The sequence below is a fragment of the Monodon monoceros genome, unplaced genomic scaffold (assembly GCF_005190385.1).
Source record: "Monodon monoceros isolate NGI ecotype Baffin Bay Population unplaced genomic scaffold, NGI_Narwhal_1 Super_Scaffold_20, whole genome shotgun sequence".
NCBI classification, from domain to species: domain Eukaryota; kingdom Metazoa; phylum Chordata; class Mammalia; order Artiodactyla; family Monodontidae; genus Monodon; species Monodon monoceros.
The window spans coordinates 2579632-2594470 of NW_021703777.1; the positions used below are offsets into that span (position 1 = coordinate 2579632).

A 14839-nucleotide genomic window follows, 5' to 3' on the forward strand; every position below is an offset into this window, starting at 1 on the left:
AAAAAGTTTTGGAAATGGATGGTGGCGATGGTTGCACAACAATGTGAATGTAGTTAATGCCACTGAACTGTGCACTTAAAAATGGTTAAAATGGAAACGTTTATGTGATGTATATTTTACCACAATAAAAAAATGTATAAAATCCTGTTAGCTGTAAGTATACTGCAATATATATTCACACTTTAAAAATTTATAAACATACAACTTTAATTTTGCTTTATCCCATGGTTGGTGGCGATAGTGCCTTACATTTTATAAGTAAAAGAGGGAAGAGAGCATAAATTAAATTATAATAAATATCTGAGTATTAGGTAGTTGCATATATACTGCAGTAATTTTAAGATAAGGTTAGCCAAAGATGTTTTTACTGAAATAAATATCTAGTCAAAAGCCTAAAAATGCATACCTGTTTTTCAAACCAAATAAATAGCAGAAAAGAAATCTATTAAAGCTAAGTCTATATATTCTGAGAAATATTACATGTACTATCTAATAATTAAAACACTTGAAAAGGTATGATTCAAATACTAAACAATATTGTTTTTCCTAAGATGGAATCATATCCAAGTAATATATAATCACTTGGTAAAACACATTTCTACCCAATAGAATACTTTTGTTGATGTATTCGAGAAAAGCTACTTAGCAAAAAAACCTGGTTTTTGATAGTGTTAGCACCTCCCTCAAACACTGGCATCCTGGAAACACATACAGACTTGGTATTTAATTATGTGACATTAAGGGAAAAAAAATTAAGACTCAAAAGTCAGTGTGGGGGGCTGGGGGGGTTAGGGGAAACAAGGACAAGGTGTGTCCATACCTTGTAAACATCCATAAACACTCAAGGAATTTCATTTTTCTCTTCCAGGTACCATAACGTCTTGGGTAGTGATTTTTATTCTGCCTATCAACAGTGCTTTGAACCCAATTCTCTATACTCTGACCACAAGACCATTCAAAGAAATGATCCATCAGTTTTGGTATAACTACAGACAGAGAAGATCTATTGACAGCAAAGGAAGTCAGAAGACATATGCTCCATCGTTCATCTGGGTAGAAATGTGGCCCCTGCAGGAGATGCCTTCTGAGCTAATGAAGCCAGCTCTTTTCACAGACCCCTGTGAATTATCACTCATTTCTCAATCAACTAGACTCAATTCCTATTCATAACCGACTGAAACCTATTTCTACACAGAGAATATTGTGGGATGCTTTATGATGGATTTATTAGTATAAAATAAATGCCACAAAATAATTTATAACGGCTAAAATAAATTAGCTTACATGGACATGAGGTTATTTGGAAAAAAATCAAAATGACAGATGCCCATGTAAAGGGAAATAAAATATATTGATAATGTGTATAAACTGATACATATTTTGGATAGGAAACTAAGAGAAATCTACTTCAAGGTTCATTCATTCTTTTACCATGCATTTATTGAGTACCCACTGTGTGCATGGCACTGCAGTAAATTCCTGGGAGTAGACAGTATAGAATCTTTTCAATTTGCAATGTTAAGTTGTATTTAACTACAAGAATATAAAAAGTCCATCTGCAGCTCCTAGTTTAAGGTAGAGCTTTATCTGTCTTGCTTACCAGCAAAAGTAAGAATCACAGACACTCTTAAATAAAGGTTTACGGTTTTGGAATAATCAGTATACTAGCATCAGAAAAAATGTCTGATTATTAGCAAAGTACAGACATTTTGTTTTAAGAACTCATCTTACCTCTCTTCAAGTCTGTATACTTGAGAGCCAATAAACATATTTATTACTATGAAAAAAGAGATCTGATATTAACTCAAAACAGCACCTCTCTGTCACTTCCTTCCCAGTTGTCTTTTTGCTTTAAATGAGCACCATTATATGAGATCATAAAAAGAGAATAAAAGTATGGCAAAGGAATGAATCAGAAAAGCCAGAACAAGGATAGACATTTAGATCAGTGGAACAGAAGTGAGAGTCCAGAAATAAAACCCTCATATTTAACAGTCAGTTGATGTTCAACAAAGACGCCAAGACAATCAAATGGGGAAAGAACAGTTTTTTCAACAAATGGTGCTGGGACAACTGGATATCCATATGCAAAATAATGAATTTGGACCCCTACCTTGCACCGTATACAAAAATTTACTCAAAACGAATTGACGACATAAATATGACATGAATCACTTAGAAGAAAATATATGGGAAATCTTCCAAACCCTGGATTTGGCAATGGATTGTTAGATATAACAACAAAAGCATGAGCAACAAAAGGAAAAAAAATGGATAAACTGGACTTCATCTAAATTAAAATCTTTTGTGCATCAACAAACATTATTAAAAGAAGTGAAAAGACAATCTTCAGAATGAAAGAAGTTTCATTCATATATCTGAGAAGGGTTTAATGTCCAGAATATATAAAGAACTCTTATAACTCAACAAAAAAGACAAGCAACCCAATTTATTAAATGGGCAAAGGACTTGAATAGACTTTTCTCCAAAGAAGATTCATAAATGGCCAATAAGCATGTTCAATATCACTAATCATTAGGAAAATACAAATTAAACTATAATGAGATAACACTGCACGTACTAGGAGGGCAATAATTTAGAAAAACAAAACCAGAAAATAACAAGTATTGGCAAGGACGTGGATATTGAAAAGTTTTCTACATTGCTGGTCAGAATGTAAAATGATGCAGTCACTGTAGAAAACAGTTTGGTGATTCCTCAAAAGCTTATCATAGGGCTTCCCTGGTGGTGCAGTGCTTGAGAGTCCGCCTGCCGATGCAGGGGACATGGGTTCGTGCCCCAGTCCAGGAAGATCCCACATGCCGCGGAGTGGCTGGGCCCGTGAGCCATGGCCGCTGGGCCTGCACATCCGGAGCCTGTGCTCCACAACGGGAGAGGCCACAACAGTGAGAGGCCCGCATACCGAAAAAAAAAAAAAAAGCTTATCATAGTATTCCCATATGATATAGCAATTTCATTCTTGGGTATAAACCCAGAAGAAAACAGGACTCAGATCCTTGTATTCAGATACTCATCATAGCATTATTCACAGCAGCCAAAAGATGGAAACAACCCAAGTGCCCGTGAACTGACGAACAGATAAACAAAATGTGGTGTATACATGATGGAATATTATTCAGCCATAAAAAGGAATAAATTCTGACACATGCTATAACACAATGAACGCGAATAAACCAGGCACAAAAAGTTCAAATGACTGTATGATTCCATTTACATGATATATCTAGAATAAGCAGATTCATAGAGACAAAGTAGATCAGAGGTTACTGAGGTGGGAGGGTTGGAGAGATGATGCCTGAGAAGTACAGAGTATCTTCTTGGGCAAAAAGAAGTTCTAAAATTGATTGTAGTGGTAGATAAACAACTCTGCGGATATATGAAAAGCCACTGAATTGTACACTTTAGATGGGTGAATTTTATGGTATGTAAATTATATGTCAATAAAGCAGTTAAGGGAAAAGAAAAAAAGGGCCATAATGCATGATTCAGGACCTGAACTTCAGGGGGAAAAGATCCGCATGTTTTACTCTATAGGACATTTTTACTCTACAGAGAAAGTCATCAGGGGATGAATTTACCTTCTGTTCATGTGGTCAGCAAGTTCACCAGATACTTTTTAGCTCTGAGCTATTGAAATTTTTTGCTTTCATAATTTGAAAACATTACATAGGAATAAAATGTTTTCAGGTAGTTTTAAATACCCCCCAAATGTCTGAAACATGAAAATACTGGAATCAAAAACATAACAAATTTATTGAATAATTATATAGATTTCTTTTGAAAATAAACTACCCGAACTTTTAATTCTGTTAAAAATATGGCTTGAGTCATTTCTGTTCTTACAAGGAATGATACCAATACATTTTCCACATGAAGAATGTGGTAGGCTTTCAACAAATGTGTATATATATATATATTTACATATATAAAGAGATTTATTATAAGGAATTCTCTCATGTGATTATGGAGGCTGGCAAGTCCAAAAACCTGCAGAGCCAATGTTCTAGTTCAAGTCCAAAGGCCAGAAGCTCTGTAGAACCAGGAAAAGCTAATGTCTCAGTTCATAGGTCATCAGGCAGGAAGAGCTATGTTTCCAAGGCCTTCGACTGATTGAATGAGGCCCACCCAGATTATGAAGGGCAATCTGTTTTACTCAGGCTACCAATTTGTTAATCTCATCCAAAAATGCCCTCACACAAGCACCCAGAATGTTTGGCCAAAATATATGGGTACCCTGTGGTCCAGCCAAGTTGACACATAAACCATCACATGGGAAGAGTAAATAAAATCACAACCTTGAATATTAATAGGTCTAACCAAAAGCTAGGTAGCTAGGTATGTTATAGACAAGCATATTAGTTTTGGTGTCAGAGGCCCTCAGGCAAATTATTTCATCTCAGCCTATTTTCTATTCTGCAGATAGGAATAATATCACTTTCCTCAGAGAGCTAATATGGTTACATGAAATAATGTCTATAAAGCTCCCAGCGTACTGTCTGATGCATATTTCATACTAGGAACTTTTGAAACTAAATACACTATTTTAATGCTAAAAACTCCATCTTATTGACTTCAGCCTCTTGAGGCTTTTAAAAGTTTACATCAGTCAGAATAATAAATTGTCTGAGGTTTGTATAGAGCTGGCAATGAGCTACTAAGTTTAAATTTTTTTCTGAAGTCTTTAAGAAATGTTTATGCTCTGAGCTCTTCCCCAATCTCTCCCATGAAGCAGAGCAAAAAGAAATATAAAACGGGATGATTTTCTTTAAAAGCCACTCTTGAAAATAAGATGAACTTCTCTGTGGACCCTACCGGGCAACAGAAACTATAAGCAGAGCGGAGCTGCAGGCCTGTGAGCTCCAACATTAGCAGCTATAAGTTTGGTAGAGGAATTAACTAAAGTGTCCATAGACGGCTCAGTGCCTGAAATCAGGGTTAGCCCAAGCTGATGGCAATGAAATAAAATTAGAAATCAACTAACATGCTTTTTCTAACTTAAAAAAAACATACATGGGGGAGGCAGGGAGAGGAACTCACACAAAAACCAAAGTAGTACAGATCACACTCATGATACAGCCAAAACAGGGGAAGTTACAGGAAATCTTAGCTTGAGATCAAGCAAATAGATCAAAAGAATAGAGAGCTCAGACTGAGGCATTTATATGGCAATCGAATGACATGTAGCATTTGAAACATGGTATTTGGAGGAACACCTATACACATACAAAACAAGACCCGAAAATTAAACCATAAGCAAAAAGAAATTCAGGTGGATTAAACACCTAAACATTAAAAACAAACTTTTTTAACTTTTGGAAAGACATATAGGAGAGCATCTTTATAACATTTCCTAGACAAGACCCAGAAAACACTATTATGAAAGATTGGTGAGATTAAATTAAAATGAAAAACGTTTATTCAAGGAGACTCTATAATCAAATATAAAAATAAACCACAGACTACAAAAGATGGTTGAAACATACATAATGGATCATTAGTTAGTATTCAAAATATGTAATACCTACAAATCCATAAGGGAAACACAAAACATAACAGAAAAATGGACAAAAGGTATGGTCTGGGAAATCACACTGCATTTCCTCAATAGGCTGGTACTTACACAAGTCAGCACTATTCAACGTGGGAGACTCTACAGGGCCATGGGTTTCAGGCGAGAGAAGACCACTGGGGCCCTCTGGAGGCTGGTTACTACATACACAAAATAGTAGGTTTTTTTTTTTAAACTGAAGTATAGTTGATTTACAGTATTAGTTTCAGGACAGTACTTTGCAGTGTTATGAAAACGTGTATACGTATTAAAAATACAAGAACGCAAACTAGAATATGCACCATCTCTAGGACAGTGGTTATCTCTGGGGAGAGAAGAAGGGGATGGGATCAAAGAGGTAACAAAACAAGCTTCAAATGCATCTAACATTTACATACATGCATAGATCTGAAGAAAACATACCAGATGCTAATTCAGTAAATCCTCACGATGAGAATACATGGGTGTTCTTCAAATCATTCACCTTTCCTGTTAGGTTTGAAATATTTCAGTAAAAAGTTTTAAAATAATGAACCCAAAGAAATGGAAATAACATTTGGTTTGAACAAAAGTTTATTTTTGTACATTTTAAAACTTGCAATTTTCATGACACATAAGAAAAACAGTTTTCTAATATCAAAACAAGCATCTCTTTGGTATAGGAACACACCATATGTGTTATCCTTAACTTAAAAAAATTAATCACGAACCATGACCTAATATGCTAAACAAAACTATCCTTTGCCCATCCACGTGTCCCCTTTCACAGGCCCATTGTGGGGCTTGGGAATATAGTTCTGTACATACCTCCTTACCTACAAAGAAGTAAGATACTGTATCGGAGGCATCCAGAAGTTACACAGCAAGAGAATTAGTTGGTTCAGTCACTGACATATACGACACAAACCCACCAAAAAAGAGAAAGAGAGAGAGAGGGAGCGCAACGTAAGATACGGGACAAGTGAAATAGAACACTGTCATGAAGATCGAATAATAGGAAAATAATTACACCATTTAAATTTGATGCATTTTTAAAAAGTAACTTGTTTAGAATTATTATATTTAGAATTATTACTTGCCAAGCTCCAAAATAATACAGAGCCACAATTTTGATAAGGCACTTTAAAGAGAGCAAACATATAACAACATCAAATATGAGAAATATCCATAAAAGCAGTTAACCTTAGAAAAAAAAATAGGCATTCTTTCAAGACAGGTTTCAGTAAAAGCTTTTTTGGAAAGCGTCATAGAAGGGTGAAAAATATTTATCATATATTTTAAAAAGCTGTCAACAGTTAAAGTTCAAAATCCTGTTTTTAAAAAAAAGATAACATTTTCCTTCAGGTCAATGAGGTTCTGACTCAAATACCTTTTCGAAAACCAATTATAATCTTTATGCTAAAAACAGGAAGAAAAAACAGATTTTAATTACGTTGTCAACTCTTATTCATCAAACATTTAGTGATTGTTGTGTAACAGACTTCTAGCTGCTGGACATATATAAGTAATAAGACACAATCATTGGTTCTAGGGAACTTAGCCTAATGGAGCTGAATCTAACATTGGTCCATATAATAAAGCTCGACTTCAAACTCTGCCATTTTTGGTATCTTCTTGCAAACTGAAGAGAATAATGGTCCACCTGCTACTGGTAGCACTGTGGCATTATTAATATTATCTACTGATTAAATTAACTTCCATAGAAGAATCTTTGAAAGTTTAGAGAACAGAAAATGCTTAAAGATAAACGGGCCAGCATCAAAAATAACATCATATTCTGTTTTCACAAAATAAAGAAAACCAAGAAAAATTTCATCTTCTGTATACAGAACTGCTGGTGATTATCCTATCCACACGGTACATGTGCACACATCATAAATGAGGTGGTATGGATTATTACAGTCAAATCAGTTGTCAGGCTTCAAGGAATCATAGCCTTCTTTCAAGAGGTCCCGCCACGTTCTAAGGAAACGTGCATTTTCTGTACATTTGAAGGCAAGCTCTTCCACTTGAGCTGATACAGCAGATGCAGCTTCAAGAAGTTTGGTTAATGAAAATGCTGCCTGAAATTATAAAAAAAAAAAAAAAGTCAAACAATAGAAGCTTTTTTTTTTACTTCTCTCCCCATCTTATAAACCAACCTGAAAATAACTTAGAACCTCGAATCCAATGCCCAAGTTATTTTCTTTCAAAGTAAAAAAATCTACAAACTAAAACATCAGCTCTTTCGTGGAACCTAAGAAATTTTCTTTTTTTTAAAATTTAGTTGCTTCTTTGCTTGCACCGGGTCTTAGTTGCAGCAGGCAGGCTCGTCTCTGGGGCACGCGGGCTCACTAGCTGCCCGGCGCCGGCTCTACAGCGCGCGGCTCAAATGCCCAGGTGGCACGCGGGATCTTAGTCCCCAGACCAGGGCTCGGGCCCGCCTCCGCTGCGTTGCAAGGCGGATTCTTAACCACTGGACCACCCGGGAAGTCCCAGAAGTTCTTCTATATGAAGTTTTGAGGAAGTATGTCTGCGAGAAAGATAATCCATGACGGATGAGACATGAGCACTCAGCATTTTTTTTCGTTGAAAATACACCAGAGTCTCATTTAGCTCAACAAGAAGCCTTGGGCCCGTTGACACCAAGTACCAGAAGTATCTGAAGGTCTTATGACACAGCTCTTACTGATACGTGGGTACCAAGGGCCGTGCTCCACTGTCTTTACCTGTGAACGCGTCAGGCCGTGAAAACATACAGACCAAAGAACAGACCCTCAAGTTACACATCCGCACTGCATTCTACGCGCTCACTTGGAACCAGCCTGCTCAGCAGAGAAACTGCTGCAGCACTCTCCATCTTCTAGAACAACAAATACCGACTGAGCAACGAGACATTAACGGAGTTCACTCCGCAGTTTGTGATCTGCACGGGAGGGTCTCCCAGTTAAGACACACCCTACACTTGACCTTAAATCCTGAAACCGGGACCCCTCGGGGAGGAGGGGTTTGGAAATTGGAGGTTCAACAGAAGCCGTCCAGACCCGGCGTCCCAGCAGACACCCCGGGGAGGGGTCTCTGCCCCGTTAGTGGAAGCCGTCTGGACCACCGGGCGGGGAGTGACCCGTCCTGACTGGGTCCGCCCGTACAGATAATCGCCTTGTCAGCGGGCTCTGGGCAGGCGGCCAACCGGGACGGGGGCGCCTTAAGTCCCAGCAGAGGGATCACGGCCTGGCCCTCAGCCCCGCAGACGAGGTGGGGCGGGCGATGCGAACTGCGCGGTTTCGGGTTACAGCGCTGGACGGGACCCCGGCAGCCGAGCACGAAGAACCCCCGGCGCGGGCGCGGCGCGGGAGGGATGCCCGGGACTCCCGACGCGGATCCTGAACACGGGCGGGACCGGCCCGGACCCGCCGGCCGCACTCACGTCTCCGATCTGCAGCTCCACATCCTCCAGCGGGTCCACCGGCCGGCCGCTGTTCCTGTTCGGAACCGTCCGGCCCAAACCCCCCGGGGTGCCGGGGGAAGATGCTGAAGACGCGTCTGAAGACGAGGCAGAGGAGGGCGGCGACTGCGGGGAAAGCCGCAGCGGCTGCGGGGAAAGCCGCAGCTCCTCCGGGTCCGCCATGGAGAGGGCTGGGGGTGGGACGGCACCTCGGTGGCCGAACCGATGATACCAACCGACTTTCAACCGCTCGCGCCTAAATCCCAGCTGGCCCGCCTCCTCGCCGCTCTCGGCCCTGGGCCGCGAAGCCCTGTCACTTTCTCGGCACAGCCAATCAGGTGCCAGTGAGTGCGCCTCGGGCCGCTCTGCGCTCCCGGAGCGGAAGACAACACCTCCCAGGGTGCCGTGCGCGCCGCTCCGCCCCACCTTCTTGGCACTGCGCGCGCGAAGCACCCTGGGATTGGTGGTCTCGGCCCCCCAGAGCTCCGGCGGCCTCCGCGCGCCCCGGTGAGAGGCCGCGCCGCCTGCAGCCGCGGGCGGCGCCGGGACTTGGAGTCTCTTCCCTTGCCCCCTCAGTCCGTGACCCGGAAGCACTGCCTTCGTCGCGTCTCGCGCGGCGTCAGTGCACAGCAAGAGGGAGGCGGGAGCGCCGTGAAGGCGGAGCAGTCGCTGAGGAGGGAGGCGGAGTCTCCGCGCGTGCAGGCGGGCGATGGCGCCCCTCGTGGCCTAGAGGTCTCGCGCCCGGGCAAGCCGAGCCCGAGCTCCTCCCGCGGCGTCCGCCCCCGTACCGACTGCAGTGAACATGCAGGTGCCGCTGGCCAGGCCGGCCTGCCCAGGTGAGCGGGGTCTGCGCGCGCGGGTGAGGGGAGCGAGGTCGCGGGGCAGCCCGGGCCCGCGTCGTTGGGTGGAACCAAGGCAGAGGTCGCGCGGTCAGCGCCCGGCGGACCCTGGATTCCTCCCCGGCTTCCTCCCCGGCTCGTCCAGCTGCAGAGTTGACAACTAACTAGGCCAGAGGTCACGGGCGGAGGAAACTTGTCTGCACGGCGCCGCCGCGGAATCTCCCCGAGCGCCAGTGCTGAGCCCCCTCCCGAAGCCCAGGCGTTGTCTGTTGCCGAGTTGGAAATGGGTAAACTAACATTTGCACAGCTTTTCCCCTTGGTCTTCAGCTGTCTGGCGTCTTGGCAGTCGTCCTACTCCTTTCTTAAGAATTTGAACCGTTCTGCCACCAGCAGTAACTTTCAAATGCTGCCCAAGTGACCAGAGTGGATCTGGGGCCAGGAATTTTTCTGCGTTGCCTGAAATTAACTCTAGGGCTTTTCGTGTCATGGTTGCGCCTAGAACCGTCAGGATGACTTGGTAAAATACCTCATTACCCGCCCCCCCTTTCACTTAAGAAAAAAAAGTAGAATGATGCAGCGGGACGGGTTGGGTTTGGTTTGGTTTTGTTTTACTTAAAAACAAAAGAACGGTTAACAAGTCAAAAAAAAAAGTTTACTCCAGGATATTGAATTCTCCCACAACGGACTTAGTTTTTATCTTTAGTTTCTTTAAATTAATTTGTGGTTATACAATAAACAGGTGTACCTATTGCAAAGTCAACGAATTTCATGAAATTAGAATTGTCAAATTCGGCCATCGTGGATTAAATAGTTAGGATTTCATGTAAAGTTTCTATACCTCGTGCGTGTATTACTACACCTAACGGGTAAGTATTGTTGACTGAAAAAAAAAATGCACAACCTAAAGATTGCGAATTACGTTTTATTCGCAGACACACTGAGCACTTAAGCCCAGGAGACAGCCTCTTCAGATAGCTCTGAGGGACTGTTCTGAAGAGGTCAGGGAGAAGCCAAGATGCAGAGGAGTTTTTGTAAAAACAAACAAACACAAGCAAAAAAAAAAAAAGCCAGGTAGTTGGAACATGAAAAGATTACTGGTCATTAGTGAAAACCAGATATCTCAAGTTAATGAATTCAGCATTTTGCCAGGTATGGGAAGATGCAAGAGTCTGGCCTCATTGAACTCATTCCTTTGATGTGCACCTTTGCTCTCTGGGGCCAGTGTCCTGCTTCTCTCCATCCTGAATCCCCCCAGGGTGCACAGCTGGGACATCTGCAGTGGCTGAGGGCTTGATGGCTCCACATCCTTTGTTTACTGAGATGGCAGGTGACATTCTTTGTCCACAGTGCCTCCTCTTACTCATAAATTTGACCAATGTTTGGGAGTCATTTCATGACCAGTTTTTGTCCCATGGTGCTAGGAGGGCTCATTCCTAGATCAGGCGAAGATTCTGTTGAGAGGCCACCCAATGTGTTATTTTGGGGATTGGGCCCTGTTGGTAATCTAAAATTCTCTGCAGCGCCTGTCTTACTAGTTGATGACGATCCAGGAGCTGTTTTCCCTTGTTACTTCTTCCCATATCTAAAGTTGCACTGTTACAATTATTCTAGAGTTATGTATGTGATCAGCTGTCTTAAGACATCATTGATTTTGTTGGAGGCCTGGTTACACATTGGGTAATGCAAGAGAAAGCAATCTTATAAAATAGACAGGACATAAATAATACAGCTAATAACATTAGTAAGGTCAGAGTGCAGCAGAGAGAGGGACAAGTCATAAGTAATTTGAAACCAACAAGAAAGCAAATTAAAACAATGATTAGTATAACTAGTTGTAATCTGGTCGAAATAAGCCATCAAGTCCCCAGGGGAGCCAGCTGGAGAAGCCAAATTCTGGAGGGATCAGGTAGAGAGAAAAAGAAATGTTTCATCTTTGTTTACAAAGGTATACTTAGTCAACTTGGGGTAAGTGTAAGAGGAAAGGTTTTCCAGCTCAGTGGTATGATCTAAAAGTTGTCAGAAACTTGTATTTGTCAAATAGTCCTTTTTGTAAATCTTCTTGAAGATCTTCATTATATAAAAGCATCAGAGTAAAACAATGATTGTCTAAAACGACAAAAGACTTAGTATGGCATGGTTAAAGATCTGATTACAATGCAATTGACAAGAAACTTGGATATTTCTGTGACAAACAACATTTTAAGATAATAACTAGAATTATGACTGATAGCATTATACCAGGACATATCAGACTTTTAGGAATTCTTTACAAATTTTGGAATATCTATATGAATGACATCTAACCTTAGAAGGTATTATCACCACGTATTTGACAGTGTTTCCCATGTACGTTAACATAAATAAACTTAGTTTAATATCTCTCTTTGAGATATCTCAGGATTCCCTTGAAGCATCTCAGAGTTAGCTGGGGGTCAGAAGAACTTTAGTTAGAAATTTCGATTTGGGAAGTTTGTCAAAAGTATCAAAAAGGTTTCAAAACACTTGGTCAAATAGGATCATAGGTCGCTGTGAAACAACACTTAATTCACTTAATGAAAGCGACAAAATACTTCAAAAGCAAATCACTTAGAGTCAGGGAAACTCAATCTCTTATCAAAAGCAGTGAAAACTTTGTTCTCTTAACAAAGAGAGGAACCAAGTCCATTCCTACATCAGCCTATTTTTAACAACAAAATCCATTTACCTAATTAAATTTAATCTAATCCCAGCCTGACCATGTCCAGAACTCCTTTTCAGGGCTCCCTTTCTGCAAACCTTCCACAACTTTCTGTGTTCATATTAGTTTGTTCCTTAATTTTTTTAAGGAATTTTTTTAAGGAGAAGTAAATGTCTCTAGGACAAAATCACCCTTCTTTTTCCAACAAATTCATTTCTATTCTTCATATCTTCTTTTGCTGAGAACATACATCCTACTTTCCTAGCACACTGAAATGTTTCCCTTGATATTTTTAGTAGCTTTGATTACATATTACAGTTTTAACCCTTAAAAACCTTAATCTTTAGCAAAAACTGAAAAGGAGCAAGTGATTATGAACTGTTTGTTCACAAACAGCATTTCCTGGTTTGAATATTCTATAACCTTTAGAAACATACATCTTCTCATAGCATAATTTCTTTCCTCAGTGTGGTACAAGACATGTGTCCAATAAACCCAAACATGTTTAGTTTCCCTCTTGTAAGGAGACAAAAGTAGGTAGATTTAGACCTGTTTAGCAATTAACGTTCCAGTATTTTATCTTATTTGAAATAACCTGGATATTCAATAAATTCCCATCATTTTTAACTTGTCAAAACTCAAATTACCAAAAATCTGAAGAAACTATTTTAAGATAGACATACCCAAAACATAATTATTCCTGAAGAGTTCACCTGAAAACTCTAATCTCACTTACCTTTATTTTGTAACTTATGAAAATCGTACTATTTAATTTTTTTTCTTGTTGACAAACTGTTACAAATAACATGAACTTATGACCTTCAGTAAACCTAGGTACAATAAAAGTAAGACATGTCTGTATTGACTAAACCAACAAGCTTAAGATAGATTTAATATCAGATATTAATTTAATATTGAATATTTCCTAGATCATGTGAACCCAAAATTCACCCTGGCCAGTTTCTTTTATATTTAGAAATATTTAGTTTGTAAGTGCTTATTTTAAGTCAATTAAATAGAGCTCTTTTATAAGTTTAATTTTGATAATATTTTCCAGAGTTTGAGACATCTCATATGTAATGTACACCCAGACATATAAACAGACAAAACTAGAGATCGCATAGCTTCACTCTAAAAGCTTAGTTATGAATCAGGTATTACCATATAAACTCACTAGTTTATAAGTAACAGTTGGAACAAGTTGAATTTGTTTGCTCAGATGACCAAGGCTTCACTATTTGTGGAAAAGACTTAAGATTTGTATTTGTCCTTGATAAACCCTTAAGGAGGCTATGAATTAGATTTTGGGTGAGGAAACCTTTCCAACAGTTTGAGTTTAAAAAGGCCTTTTTTCCCTTTTTTTTCCCCTTGGTTTCAGGTTTTACCTGTTTGAGCTAATTAGGCTCAGTCTCTGGTCTTTGTGGGCTGTATTTACATTTCTGATTTGTAGAGATTTGAAAGGTACATCTGCTCCTAATTCTCCAAAGAACTGATCTGCAACCTAAATGATATTAAAATATTGATTTGCCCAACTATACTTACTTTATTTGCTTTTGTATCAGAGAGAAGATTTCCATCTAAACTGAAAATCAAGAGTTCCATGTTCTAGAACTTTAGGATTTAATTTATCATGACTTCAAAAGCTTGCATAAGGCATTAACAACGGCCCTCTTTTTGAGTGCACAGGGTAGACCCAGAGCAAAATGTCTATTATTATATTTATTGACCCCTGAGTATTAGTTCCCAGTTTTTACCTTATATTGTATGGGCTCAGGTAACCCTATTGGTTTCATTTCATATGTTTAATAGTTCATGAGGGCCAGATTCATATGCCCTGTCTTATAATACCAAGTAGAGGAAGCCCAGTGAAACATGTCTATCCCACAATAAATATCCCACAAGCCCAGTGAAACATGTCTATCCCACAATTTCAGCAAAAGAGATGTAAACATCTTATATAAAGCCTATTTAAATATACCAATTTTTATAAACTTTCATCTCAATTCTGTCAACTTTTATACCTTTAACTTTGGTTCCCATTAGGACCCAGTCAACAAGCTTTGGTCATACAAGGAGTCCTAGAAGCTTTCTTTCATTCCCCAACCATTTTATCTATTTTGTTTAAAAGGCTCTGGGGTCCCTAGTGAGGGGTTGAGCCAAGAGACTCAGGCCCTTTTGTCAGTCTTTTCATTTGATTAGTTGGCCTGTTGCCCCAAGTAACTGTTGGTCAGGTATCTAAATGTAATTTTCTTCCAGCTTTTTAAATATATATGTTTTTTAAACTGGGTAGAGTGGACTTGTTTGGGGCCCTTTAATGTTGGGAACCAATA

At 40.0% G+C, this 14839-nt stretch overlaps 3 protein-coding genes across 8 annotated transcripts in view; 2 read left to right on the plus strand and 1 right to left on the minus strand.

The window, feature by feature from the left end:
• The window catches only part of RXFP1 (relaxin family peptide receptor 1), a 97415-nt gene extending 95348 nt beyond the window's left edge, over positions 1–2067 (plus strand). For 3 of the 6 annotated variants that reach the window (XM_029235206.1, XM_029235209.1, XM_029235208.1), the window contains one exon: positions 869–2067. In XM_029235206.1, the coding sequence (XP_029091039.1) occupies positions 869–1170 (302 nt within the window). In that variant the 3' untranslated portion in view covers positions 1171–2067. The remainder of the gene's footprint in view (positions 1–868) is intronic. The other 3 variants (XM_029235211.1, XM_029235210.1, XM_029235207.1) reach the window with 2 other exon arrangements.
• A 4065-nt stretch (positions 2068–6132) lies between these two features.
• CUNH4orf46 (chromosome unknown C4orf46 homolog) lies at positions 6133–9214 on the minus strand. The gene is made up of 2 exons (XM_029235716.1): positions 8976–9214; positions 6133–7632 (listed from the first exon to the last, which is right to left on the minus strand). Exons 1-2 carry the CDS (start codon positions 9174–9176, stop codon positions 7477–7479), a joined length of 357 nt encoding a protein of 118 aa, XP_029091549.1. The 5' UTR covers positions 9177–9214; the 3' UTR covers positions 6133–7476.
• A 391-nt stretch (positions 9215–9605) lies between these two features.
• ETFDH (electron transfer flavoprotein dehydrogenase) overlaps positions 9606–14839 on the plus strand; it is a 34253-nt gene continuing 29019 nt past the window's right edge. Inside the window, exon 1 of the mRNA XM_029234984.1 lies at positions 9606–9829. Coding sequence (XP_029090817.1) covers positions 9796–9829 — 34 coding nt within the window. The 5' untranslated portion in view covers positions 9606–9795. The remainder of the gene's footprint in view (positions 9830–14839) is intronic.